This window comes from Trachypithecus francoisi, unplaced genomic scaffold (genome assembly GCF_009764315.1).
Source record: "Trachypithecus francoisi isolate TF-2019V2 unplaced genomic scaffold, Tfra_2.0 Lachesis_group21, whole genome shotgun sequence".
NCBI classification, from domain to species: Eukaryota; Metazoa; Chordata; class Mammalia; order Primates; family Cercopithecidae; genus Trachypithecus; species Trachypithecus francoisi.
The window spans coordinates 33,653,509-33,666,054 of NW_022681467.1; the positions used below are offsets into that span (position 1 = coordinate 33,653,509).

The 12,546-nt window shown below is 42.6% G+C and overlaps 1 protein-coding gene across 1 annotated transcript in view; it reads right to left on the minus strand.

Moving 5' to 3' along the window:
* Positions 1 to 12,546, minus strand: part of TTI1 (TELO2 interacting protein 1) — a 50,677-nt gene that overhangs the window by 21,886 nt on the left and 16,245 nt on the right. Inside the window, exons 2-3 of the mRNA XM_033186389.1 lie at positions 6,675 to 9,017; positions 1,351 to 1,551 (exon numbers count right to left, since the gene is read on the minus strand). Coding sequence (XP_033042280.1) covers positions 1,351 to 1,551; positions 6,675 to 8,976 — 2,503 coding nt within the window. The 5' untranslated portion in view covers positions 8,977 to 9,017. The remainder of the gene's footprint in view (positions 1 to 1,350; positions 1,552 to 6,674; positions 9,018 to 12,546) is intronic.

A 12,546-nucleotide genomic window follows, 5' to 3' on the forward strand; every position in this document is an offset into this window, starting at 1 on the left:
TAAACAAGAATGGCAAATCTGGATTACGAGGGATCAGAATGCCTCCACCGCTTCAGCATTTCCAGGTTTGGGTGAAGGGTGCAGTTCACGAAAAGGATTGGGTTGGCTCAAGAAACAAATCTGAGAAGAAAAAGCCTGATAGATTTCTGATCAGGAAACTCTGTTCTTGGGGAGAGCAATGACTCAACTCTGCATAAATCGTTATTTGGGTCCTGTGATGCTTCTCTGCTATTTAGGAGGCATTTGTTGCAGTGAGTTGCGTCGAGCTACTATTTCATGTTATTCTGCTGGAAGTACTGGCTTCGGTTCACCAGAATCTCACAGTGGAGATCACCAAAAGGAGGAAAAAAACAAAAAAAGGAAAAGAAAAGAAAAAGAAAAAGAAATCTGTTTTATTCCAACCTAACAAACTAATTTGGGACTCAGTTCGATTTAGGATGGTTCTGAGACCACCAAGCTCATTATGACTTGGCATTTTATATTTGCAGAGGAGATTCTAATAATTTATTAATCCTTCCGTGACCTGAAGCTCCAGATTGAGCTTGTGAATAAAACAACAGGCCAGAGCTTCAACTAGCCTGAACTCCCTTCTTTATCATATAAATTGGTAAGAAAAACACTGCAATCTCCTCCCACCAATAAACAAATGGACAAAGCATATGAATAGACAATGGGCATAAGGAAAAAACCTGTTAGGAAGGAAGCTTATAGAAAGACATTCAACCTTGCTGGTAATCGAAGAAATGCAAAGTAGCTAACAAGAACCATTTTTCACCTATTAATTTAGGAAGAAGTACAACTGGAAATAGCCAATGTTGGTAAGGCTGCAGTGAAACCAGTATTCATCCTGCACTGCCGAAGGAAAAGTATAAATTGACACAAACATTTTGAAAGGCAATTTGGCAAGCATTAAATTATGTTCACATCCTTGACCCAGAAATCCTACTTTTGGGAATTTAAAGAAATATGCAAAAAAAAAAAAAAAAAAAGTCACATGCACAGAATCATCTACTGCAGCACTATTTATTAGTGTTATTATTAAGCCAGAAGCAACCTAAATGTCCTACAGCAGAATGGACACTTAGTAACAGCTATTAAAGCATTAATTATCAAAATTCAACAGCAACAGAGTTGCTTATAAACAAACACAAAAAGGGTACACAGCTGCAACAGTTTTGCAACAGAAAAGAATGGAAAAAGATTACGCAAAACAGGGGAAGAGCTATGTTAGCCTGGTAAGGTTATGAGTGACTTTTCTTATTTCTACCCTTTCTGTAATGATGTTTCACCATTTTTACATTAATCTGTTTCAGAAAGAAAAAACCAGCTAAGCCAAAATAAACAAGTTACCTTCTTCATTATCAAAATCCGAGACATTTCCATCTGCCACATCCTTCTCTTTGAGGTAGTTCAGCAAAAACTGTTCGATGTCGTCAGCTGTGGTGGTGCTCTTCTCAAGAGTTGCTGGTCTTTGGTTCAAATGACTTCCCTCCTCTCCTAAACTTTGCTCTTGGAGGTGCCCGAGATTACCTGTGTCTGGGAACCACTGGGCTGTAAATAAAGTGTTACAATGATCACCTTGGCTATTAACAGCAGGCATGAGTACTTCATACACAGAATAAGCTCTTTGCCCTGACCTGCACAGCCCCCACATGATTCAGTCCTTGCCTGGCTCTCTGGCCTCCCAGTTGACCATTAACCCATCATTTTCCAGTTCCCCCAATGCAGCAAGCATTTTCCTGTTTCAGAACTCTTGCATATGCTGTTCTGTCTGGAATTCCTCCCATCTACTTCACATCTGGTTAGCTCCAAGTCACATCTCAGAACACATAGAACTTGCCCGATAAGGCCCTCCCTTGACTTTCCTGTTTAACTTAGGTCACTTACATGATATCTCATATAGCTCTCTGCTCTTTCCCTTCATATCAGTTCATCACAATATGTGATTATACATTTGCGTATCTATTTATTTGTGTGTCCTATTCAGTGTCTGAGTCTCCCATTAGACTCTATGTTCCATTGGTCACCACTGGAAATCCAATATGCCCAGTGTGGGATCCAGCATCTCCATTCCTTCAACCAAGTCAGCTCTAACTGCAAATCATTTTTGTATGTCAGAGTTCCACAAAGGCTCTTAGGAGAGTAATTTGATACTCTCTCAAAAATTTAAACATAAACCCTTTAAACCAGCATTTTTCCAGGAATTCATCCTATTGATATGCTGAGGCATGTCCAAAATGACCTACAAAGATATTGGGTGCTCAAAGTTTATGCAAAGGAAAAAATATACAAGACTGGCACACACATCCAAGTGACAAAATTCTGAGTACAGAATATACCACTCATTAGCAGAATACAGGCTTTACAGAGCCTTAAGGATGGATGGTCTCACACTGTATTTCTGACATAAAATGCTTCAGAAAGCTGGCTGTTTTCTCTCCAAAGTCTTCCCTATTCAGTGATGCTCAAATACTTCTGATAAGTTACCACAGAATAAACTTCAAACATCACTGGGTCCTGTGGTTTTCAAACTGTGCCTTGAGGAGCCTTAGGGCTTCACAGAAATGTCTTATGGATCACAACAGGGAGGGCACCAAGAGACAGTGGGCTACGGGCATGGGTTCCAGGGTCTCTATTCCTTCAACCAACTCAGCTCGAATTTCAATCATTTTTTTGTATATCAGGTTACCCCAAAAGCTTCATTTCAAAAAAGACTCTTAATACTTAAAGAATAAAACAACAACAACAAATCCCACAGCCTGAAAATCACTGCTCCGGTCCAGTACCCTCCTTTTGCAGACAGCTGGGAAAAAGACCCTGATAACCTTTAGCACTGCTAATCTTCTTTTTATCAAAGAGCATCTGCACAGAGCAAGAGCAGCAGCAGATGGGAGATGACAGGCAACTGGGGGTATCAGAGAGCAAATGTGTGAGGTGTGAGCCGGAGGCTCCTGAACCCAGGGATCCATTATGACATTCTTCAAATCGCATCCCCAGTTGTCTATCAGGTACTTAGTGCACTCTAAGGGATTGGTTCCCAAATAGTTAAAACCCGGACCCAGCATTTACACTGCTAAGACTAGACATGCTGCAAAGATTATTTCTAGATTCAAGGCTGGTGCCAGACATTAAAATGTCTTTGCTCACAAATGGCTTTTAAACATATGAAAAGCAGCTCAATCTCACTTTTAATGCAAATTAAAACTATAATAAGGTGCTATTTTTCTCCTATTGGATTAGCAAAGATCAAAAGCTTGGTAATATACAGTGTGGGTGAGGGCGTGGCAAAACTGGCACTCTCATACATTGCTGATGGAGTTTAAATTGGTACAACCTCTTAGAGAGCAATTTGATACTCTCTCAAAAATTTAAACGTTATATCCTTAAACGAGCATTTTCAGAAATTTATCCTATTGATAGACGGAGACATGTCCAAAATGACCTACAAAGATATTCAATGCAGCATTTTTTGTGGTGGCCAAAGACTGGAAATGACCAAAACATCTACCAAGAAAGGACTGGTTAAATACACTATGGTGCAGACACATGATGGAATACTATGCAGCCATAAAAAGAATGCACCACCCATGTACGGACGGACTTGCATATTCTCCAAGTTCTGTAGTACGTGACATAAACACTTATTTTCAAAGCTACCCTTTTTTTTCTTGTTATAAATAATCAGCCAACCAGCAGTTGGTATTAGCAGTAATTAACTGATGGTTCTTGCCCTTACCGTGGCACCTAATGCTTTTTTAGTCACTGCATGTGACACACTATGTTAATTATAACTCACTTTCCTAAAACTCTTACTGGGTTCTTCTAAGGCCTTTCCAAAGTTCTCTGAGAACACATTTCCACACCCATCTTAAAAGAGTGGCTGCCAGTTACGTAATTCGATGACAAACAGAAATGACAGCAAAAGGTGCTCCTCTGATTTATGAGTGACTATAACAACTCCACCTGAACACTAATTCCTGTTCAAAAAGCAAGTGTATTCTGGGTTATTTCAAATCTTTCAGGAAAGCTAGCTCTAAGTTTGCTTCTGTTCCAAGGAAGCCCCACACTCAATTTGAACCATCCAATTTTCCTTTCTGCAAGGGAGACCCTCTCCCTCCACCTCATTTTTTTTTTTTTTAAAAGCACTACAAAGCTACACGAGTCTTGACATTCCTCCTTCAGAGATGATCGAAGACATCAGCAATCTAAGGCAATTCAATTTTGAAGGCCCAAATTCAGATACTTCTTGAGAGACATATTTCACAGGGCTTTTCTTAAACTACTTATAGAAATTTCAAATTGAAACATAGCGTAGGTCCCTAAAGCAGTACAGGTGGGATATATTTGGCCCATGGAAGCCAGTCTTAGTCTGCATAAGCAACCTGCCAGTCCTTATGACGGCCTCCACAAGGGCAGATCCAGGTGGGTCTTATTCATGGCTGACTCCCCAGTGACTAGCCCACTACACAGGCTTCCAAGTGGCTGCAAAATAAAATCCAAACTCCTTCTCTTGGTCCATAAGGCCCTACCAGGATTTGTCCTTGCCCTTCTTTCCAACTTCATCTTGCAATACTCTCTACAATGGCCTCTTTTCCATTCTCCAAAGACCCATGCCCCTTCTTCCCTCTGGGCCTTCCCACCTGAATTTTTATTTCTATTTTTTTTTAGACAGTCTTACTCTGTCACCCAGGCTGGAGTGCAGCGGTGCAATCATGGCTCACTGCAGCCCTGACCTCCCTAGGCTCAGGTGATGTTTCTGCTTTTGCCTGCCAAGCAGCTGGAATTATAGGCATGTACTGTCACTCCCAACTCATTTTTTCCCATTTTTAGTAGAGACGAGGCCTTACTAGGTTGCCCAGGCTTGTCTTGAACTCCTGGGCTCAAGCAATCCACCCACCTCAGCCTCCCAAAGTGTTGGGATTACGGGCGTGAGCCATGGCACCTGGCCTAAATGTTCTTAAAAATAAAAAAAAACAACGTGACAGCCCCGTATGTGTCGATGGGCCCTTCTCATCCTTCAGGTCTCGGCTTTAGTGTTGCTTCCTCAGAGAGGCCCTCCCTGACCACTGAACTTATAGAAGCCTGCCTGTGCCTGTTACATCGAGGTGTTCATTTCCTTCACAGTGTTTATCAGAATCTGCAGTGAGCCTGTCTAATGATTTGTTTACTTGTTTATCATCTCTTGCAGTGGCAGGGAAATTCCATGAGTTTATTCATCTTGTTCTCTGCTCTATCTTCATTACTTAGCACAGTGTCTAACATATGGCAGGCACTCTTGAATGAATGAATGAAGGAAGAAAGGAACATTTATGCTAAACGCAAATGCTCATGCATGAATAAACAAACACTGGAAATGGCATTAGCTACAGGGCAGTGCAGTGTCCCTGCCCCAGTCACCTTCCATGAGAATGCTTCTTACAAGGTCTTGGCTTTTTCAACTGACAAAATGAGGCCAGTGACCATTCCACCTGCCTCAGAGCTATTAGCAATACTGAGATAAATACTGGAAATATGCTCTTTAAATAAAAGGGACCCAGCTATACAGCTTACTATTTTCTCATTGAAAGATTGACTATCCAGTTGAAGGATTCCTTTTCTTATAATTGAAGTCCAAAATTTTGCCATTCTTTTTTTTTTTTTTTTGAGATGGAGTCTTGCTCTGTTGCCCAGGCTGGAGCGCAGTGGCGCAATCTCAGCTCACTGCAAGCTCCACCTCCCAGGTTCAAGCCATTCTCCTGCCTCAGCCTCCCAAGTAGCTGGGACTACAGACGCCCACCACCATGTCCAACTAATTTTTTTTTTGTATTTTTTAGTAGAGACGGGGTTTCACTGTGTTAGCCAGGATAGTCTCAATCTCCTGACGTCGTGATCCGCCCGCCTTGGCCTCCCAAAGTGCTGGAATTACAAGCATGAGCCACCGCGCCCAGCCAATTTTTCCATTCTAATAGTAGCTAACATCTCTGGCAAGCACCCAATAGGATCAAAAGGAAGAAGAGAAACTCAAACCAACTCATACAATTAAAAGGTTAAAAGGAAGTTTCTAGACCTGCTCTGTCCAGTATGGTAGTCGTTAGCTACATGTGGCTATTAAAATTAAGTAAAATATAGAATTCAGTTCCTCAGGTGCACGAACCACATGTGTAGAGTGGTAACTATACTGGATAGAACAGATAAAGATTATTTCTATAATCACAGAAACTTCTCTGAGACAGTACTGTGCTAGACTATATGTGGACTGAATAATTCATGTTATATCTCTTCTTCATTAGCATAGATACTGCTAACGCTATGCATCATCAGAAGCAGTTTGATATACTGGAAAGAACAAAATTGTCATAAATCCTGATTTTATCATTTATTAATTGTGTGACTCTGGCTAAGTAGGATGTCACTGACCCTTAGTTTTTCTTATTTATAAAATAGAAATAATATTTACATTTAGTCTGCAGGGTTTACATCCCTGGCATAGAGCAGGAGCTCAATAAATGGTAGAGATTACTGAAAGTATAAAAGATAAACAGTGAAACTCCACCATAACCTATGGGACTGGAGAGACAATGATTCAAACGTCCTCCATAGCATCACCGCAAACAATGCAAAAAACGAGGCTAAGCAAACTAGGAGATTGAGTCCTGTCCCCCACACATCAGCATTAAAAAGGGCTCTCAATGTACCTAATGCTGCCATCAGAGCATGCAGAACACTGACAAAGGAAGCAGCTCTCTTATCATAAAATTGGTCCAGGGTGGCCAAGACATCTTGAACCACATCTGCCACCAAAGGAAGCAGGTTAGCATCTGAGTTCCGCAGCATGACTTCCAAGACCTTTGGGGTATGAGGGTGCAGAGACAGATGACGCAGATTTAAAGAGATCCCATTCACTAAATAGTCTGAATTTTGGTTGATCAGGTGCTGCAGGGAGTTGTAGCCACAAGCATGGCAAATATTCATCATGGTGCTGGCAGCCACCTGACTAATGAGTAGGGTTTGGTCTCCAGCCTTCTCCATTACCGGATAAAGGACTGACATCAAGAGCAAACAGAAGTCTTTTCCTAGTGCATATGCAAACTGGCCAATTCCTTCCAACTGAATGCATATTTGCCAGATGTTGCTGTTCATGGAGCAAATAGTGGGACTTGGCTTTGAGAAGGCTAGAAAAGATGTAACTTGGCAGGTGTGTTCACCAGACGTGATGGCCTGGAGGCCTGGGTGTTCTATCATCAGCTCTTCTCCCATTTCCTCAGTTTCGAGACAGGTAACCAAATACCAATTTTCTTGACTTGTGTATTCTTCAAGTATAGATGTCACAATCTCTCTCAGTTCCTCTGGGTTTGTTTCAATATGTTTTTCGTGAAGATTCTCAACCTCTAGCCCAGCAGCCCCTGTAACCAGTTCATTAAGGATCATGGCAGCTTGCTTCCGGTAAACCACGGATTGACGGTAAAGTTCCATAAAGTGATCCACAAGCAAATAAAGATTCCCATAATAACCAAGTAGCTGACAAACCTGCCTCAAGAGCATGAAGATCCTCTCATCAGTGAAGAAGTGGAAATATCTCCTCTGGATGTGGTTCCAAGGCTGTGTGGCTGAGGTCTTTGGAGAGGCATTCAGATCATCAGAGTTCCAACGCCGTTCCTCAACAATCTTGATGTCAGCCACGTCTAGCTCTAGAACTTGGATGAGTGCTTTGGAAAGGCGCTGGAGATGGGCCACAGAGTTGAGGACAAAGTTTATTTTTGGACCCAAGAGTTTCAGATAACCAAGTAACAAGGAAAGTGTAGAGAATTTGCCCTGGTCATCTTGGGAGTTCATTAGGCGAGGAAGAGATGTGGCAAGGGAATGCAGGCTTTCTGACAAGATGTCAGCAAGGGCTTTGTTGCCCACCACTACTTTTTGATCTGCAAAATGTCTCAGAACTTTATTGCACTGGGCTTGGACTTCAGGACTCTCATCATTTACTAGTCCCACTAAGGCCTTCAGAAGGGGACCAGCACATTCCACCAATGATTGACTGCACTTCAAAAGAAGGTCCTCCACAAGTTCTACCAGTTCCAGCCTCACCTTCCAGTGTGGGTGAACAGAAACACACTCAATTATCTTTTTAATAAGGATAGTCAGCTTGTTGCCAGTGTTTTTTACCCAATCTGCTTCCCTGTGAACCATCAGCTCCGCTACTCTGTGCTCAACTGCAGGCTTGGCTTGGACCTTTGAGATTCTTTTGAGCTGTTCATCAGCCATAATGAAGCTCACTGTCTTGTAAAAGATCTTTAGGGAAGATATGACAATGCTGTGACCTTGTTTAAAGTCTCCCGTGATAACCCTGGTCAGTGTAGTTGAGATTCCAGGTAAAAAAGAGGCAAACAAATCCCCCAGCTGCTTTTGTTCAAGTTCATCCAACGACCTTGGATGGTCCTGACAATCACACTGCAAGAGTAGAACCTGTAAACATTTTAAGGCAGCAATTTTAATTTGCTTTGATTTCTCCTGTTCTGCAAGGCCTAACAGCAAAGATATGGCAAATCCTAAACGTGGCAGAATGGAGGGCTCATAAAAAGTCAGAATGATGTCCCCATAAGCTGAGTGCATTAATGTGCTAAGTCCCTGGATCACAGCCAATTTCAACTCCTCAGACACTGCTGCAGGTTTTTGGGAGCTGGGTGAATACAGACAAGCAGAGAGTTCTGAAAAGAGTTCCTGGAGAAGTTCTTGTTCTTTCACACATGTTGAAGAAAGGACAAATGTGAGGCATTCCACCACACTCTGGATCAAACGCTCTCTTTTGGGACCTGGGGTCTTCAGGGTAAACCGCAGAGGGAAGAGGATGTACTGCTGAAGTTCCTGAAGGGCACTGTCACTCACAGCTTGTAGTCGAGTCTGCAGATGCTCCACATTCTCCACTGTCTGGGTCTTTGTGAGCTGAACACAGACTGGACGTAAGACACCAAAGGCCTCCTCAGGAGTATCAAAAACTGCCATTGTGCAGAAGCCTTCCCCTCACTGAGGAAACATCCTGCAGGCTGGAGGAAGGAAACTGTTCAGTAAAAATGTCAAGTTCAAAACAAGTATGAAATGAACTTGCATTCATTCATTCAACAGACATTTACCAAGGGTCTATGTGCCAGCCACTGCACTGGGCACTAGGGGTACAAAGAAACTAAGCCCCCTGTCTAGTGAGGGAAGTACATGTACAGTTACAATAAAGTATCTTCAGGATTAGGACAGGCCTAGGCTTCCAGTCCTGAGTGTGGAAGTCATATCCTGAGGAAGCCCGGATGGGTCTCACAAGAAAATTATGCTCGAGGCAAGACTTGAGGGAGGAAGGAATAGGAATCTGTGGACTATTTTCAGGAGTTTGGATTTTAACCTTCAGGATTTTGGATTTAAACCTTCAGGTTTCGGCGGGGCGTGGTGGCTCACACCTGTAATCCCAGCATTTTGGGAGGACGAGGTGGGCGGATCATGAGTTCAGGAGATCAAGACCATCCTTGATCTTTCTTGATGGTGAAACTCCGTCTCTACTAAAAATACAAAAAAATTAGCCAGGCATGGTGGCGGGTGCCTGTAGTCCCAGCTACTTGGGAGGCTGAGGCAGGAGAATGGCGTGAACCCGGGAGGCGGAGCTTGCAGTGAGCTGAGATCGCACCACTGCACTCCAGCCTGGGAGACAGTGAGACAACGTCTCAAAAAAAAAAAAAAAAAAACCCTTCAGGTTTCATCTTTTTAAAACTGAGGTATATGTACAGCTCAGTGAATTTTTGTCTAGGTATAGAACAATGTAACCACTACCCAAAGTAAGATACAGAATAAATCCAACAACCTAGAAGGCTCCCTCATGTCCTTTTGCAGTCAATTCCTATTTCGCCTGCCTGGAGGTAACCACTCTTCTGACTTCTATCACTACAGACATGTTTTGTCTGTTCCTGTCATTAAGAGGTTTAAAGCAAGGGGTGATATGGTCAACTCTATGCACTGAAAAGATCTCCCAGGAGCCTGTAATACGGGAGAAGGATCAGAACTGGGTGAGACTGACAGCAACATAAAGCGAAAGGGGCTACCCAGAGAGATGGGAAAACTGGGAGCACACACTATCACAGAACACAGAGGAGAAGACAGAGTCCAACAGAATGGAAAGACGGACAGCAGGCAGGCAAGCAGGCAAAGGAGAAAGGATTATAGGAAAGCAAAGAGCAACTCAATATCTGAGAGTCTGTCTTTTTTTTTGTGAAGAGAAATTCAAAGTCATGGGCTGACAGTGAACAAGGAGGAGGATAAACAGAGGGCTTGAGGAGAGAAATAAAAGTCTCAAATATTCCCTTTGGAGAAGCAGAGCATGCTGGGAAGACATAAAGTGTGGCCCAAGGGTACTGAGGACTGAGTTGAGTTGGAGACCATAAACGTGTATAACTGTAAAATGTCGGCACTGGATGGAGGCTTAGAGATCATCTAGTCTGGTGGTCTTGTGGTCTTTCTTTTTTCTGTACTTGCTGGGGGCTTTAGTAGAGGTAAGAAAGTGCTTGTGCTGCTTCTCTCTACCCCCAGTTCCATGAATGCTCCTGAACTCAGTGGCTATAGATTGGCAGGCAAGTTGTGCCCAGCAGGCATGAGCAAGGCCTGCTCAGTCCAGAGAGAGAAATAGATGGTGCCAAACTTCCCCTTGGAGGGGACTCTGATACGCTGGAGAGTCTAGCCTACTGAGCTCCCTGGAACCCTATGAGGAAGGGCACTGTCCATCTCTGTGTGGCTTCGTGGGGCTGTATCTCATGCTCTCTGTGGCCCCAAGAAGCTAGAGAAGGGAAGAAGCTTGACTCTTCCCTATCTCAGGCTAGAAAAATGCCACGCGTGGCAGCCACAAAACTTGGCTGGGGACTAATGACATCCCATGTGCACTGGCTCATACACTGATGAACCAGAGGCTGCTCTGCCACTTCCCTGCCTGAGATGCTGGTAGTTGGATGAAGAATTAGGAAGGAAGAGAACTGCTTAATGGGATCCAGCAGTCACGGGTAGAAAAAGCATTTCAGCACTCCTTGAGGTGGTGAATCTTAGATTAACAGAACCAGAAAAAGAGGCAGATAAGAATTTAAATAATAATAATAATAATATCAAGTTCAATTATGACACCAAAGACATCTCTTAGAATTAAAAGCATAATTTTCCACATGCAAAAAAGCTCCACTGATGAAATTTTTTAAAAGATAGTTAATTGCAGAAACCCAATTAGTGACCTAGAAGATCAAGTAGACCTATCTTACCCAAAGCAGGGATGCAGAGATGCAAACCGTGAGACTTGGAGGACAGATTTGGGAGAACCACCATGTAAGGGGTAATTTGAAAGGAGAAACATTTCCCTTAGCTGCAAAAAGATTTATCTGGAGACCTAAAACCCTGAAGGATACACACCTAACCACATTCTGGTAAAATCCCTTCACTCTAAATATGAAGAGAAAAATCACATATGCTTTGAGGAGGAAAGGACAAATAACATATAAAAGAAAAACAAATGGCTGTGAACTCCTCAGTGGCAACAATGGATGCTAGAAGACAGTGGAATAGCACCTACCTACTGCAAATAAAGGATGTGGCCCCCAAATGCCTCTGAAGATGTTCTTCTGTCAAGATGGAAGAACATGCAAGAGAGGGTATCAGCCACATATCCTACCAGAAGAAGATACTTACACTGCTGAGGAATGTTTTTTCTTTTAGTATGGAGAATTTTCTTCAAATACAATGTTTAAATGGAAGCCCAGTATACCAAACAGACAAAATCAGAGGGTGTCTTGTAAAATACAGGGTGAAGGCAATGGCCTAGGGCTCTCTGATCTTATCTCACTGTAGGAGTTTCAAGAAGATAACTTGGGGTCTGCCCCCAACAGGGTGGTGGTTCCTAAACTACATTCTCAGATTACATAACAAAAACCGTAGTAGAGCTAATGAAACGGGAATACACAGTATGTCTAACATTGACCTCATTGCTTTCTGCCATATTCCCTTGGTGATTTATAGTCAAGCTGGAAACCGTAGAATCTGTTTTCTTTCACCCCCTCTTAATCCCAGCATTCCCTACATTTCATCAATTCCACCCCTTTGACACCTTTCAAATCTGTTGATGATAACTGATGTGTTTAATATTGGGTCAACTCTCACAGTTTCCTCTCTGACCCTTTGGCTTGTTTCTTGCCCTCCTCGAATTCACATCTCACAATGACACTTAAGTAATCTTTCTAAAAGAAAAATCTGATCGCAATTCTCTAGGCTTAATTCTTAAACTGTTCTCCGTCCTGCACGAAGGGCAGATACTTCTAGGTAGAAACTATACCTAAGCATTACCATGGCATACAGGGCCTTCACCATCAGGCTTCTGCCTGTCTTGCCAACCTCATTTCTCACTGTTCTACCACTTGATCTCTAACCTGCAATCATGTAAAATTTATAAAACTTGCAATTTTCTAAACAGGTGGTGCTAGTTTACATTTGTCTCCTTTTTCCTACCCCTGTACACACTTCTATGACAGTATTTGGCATGCTGTATTATTTGTGTATATGTCT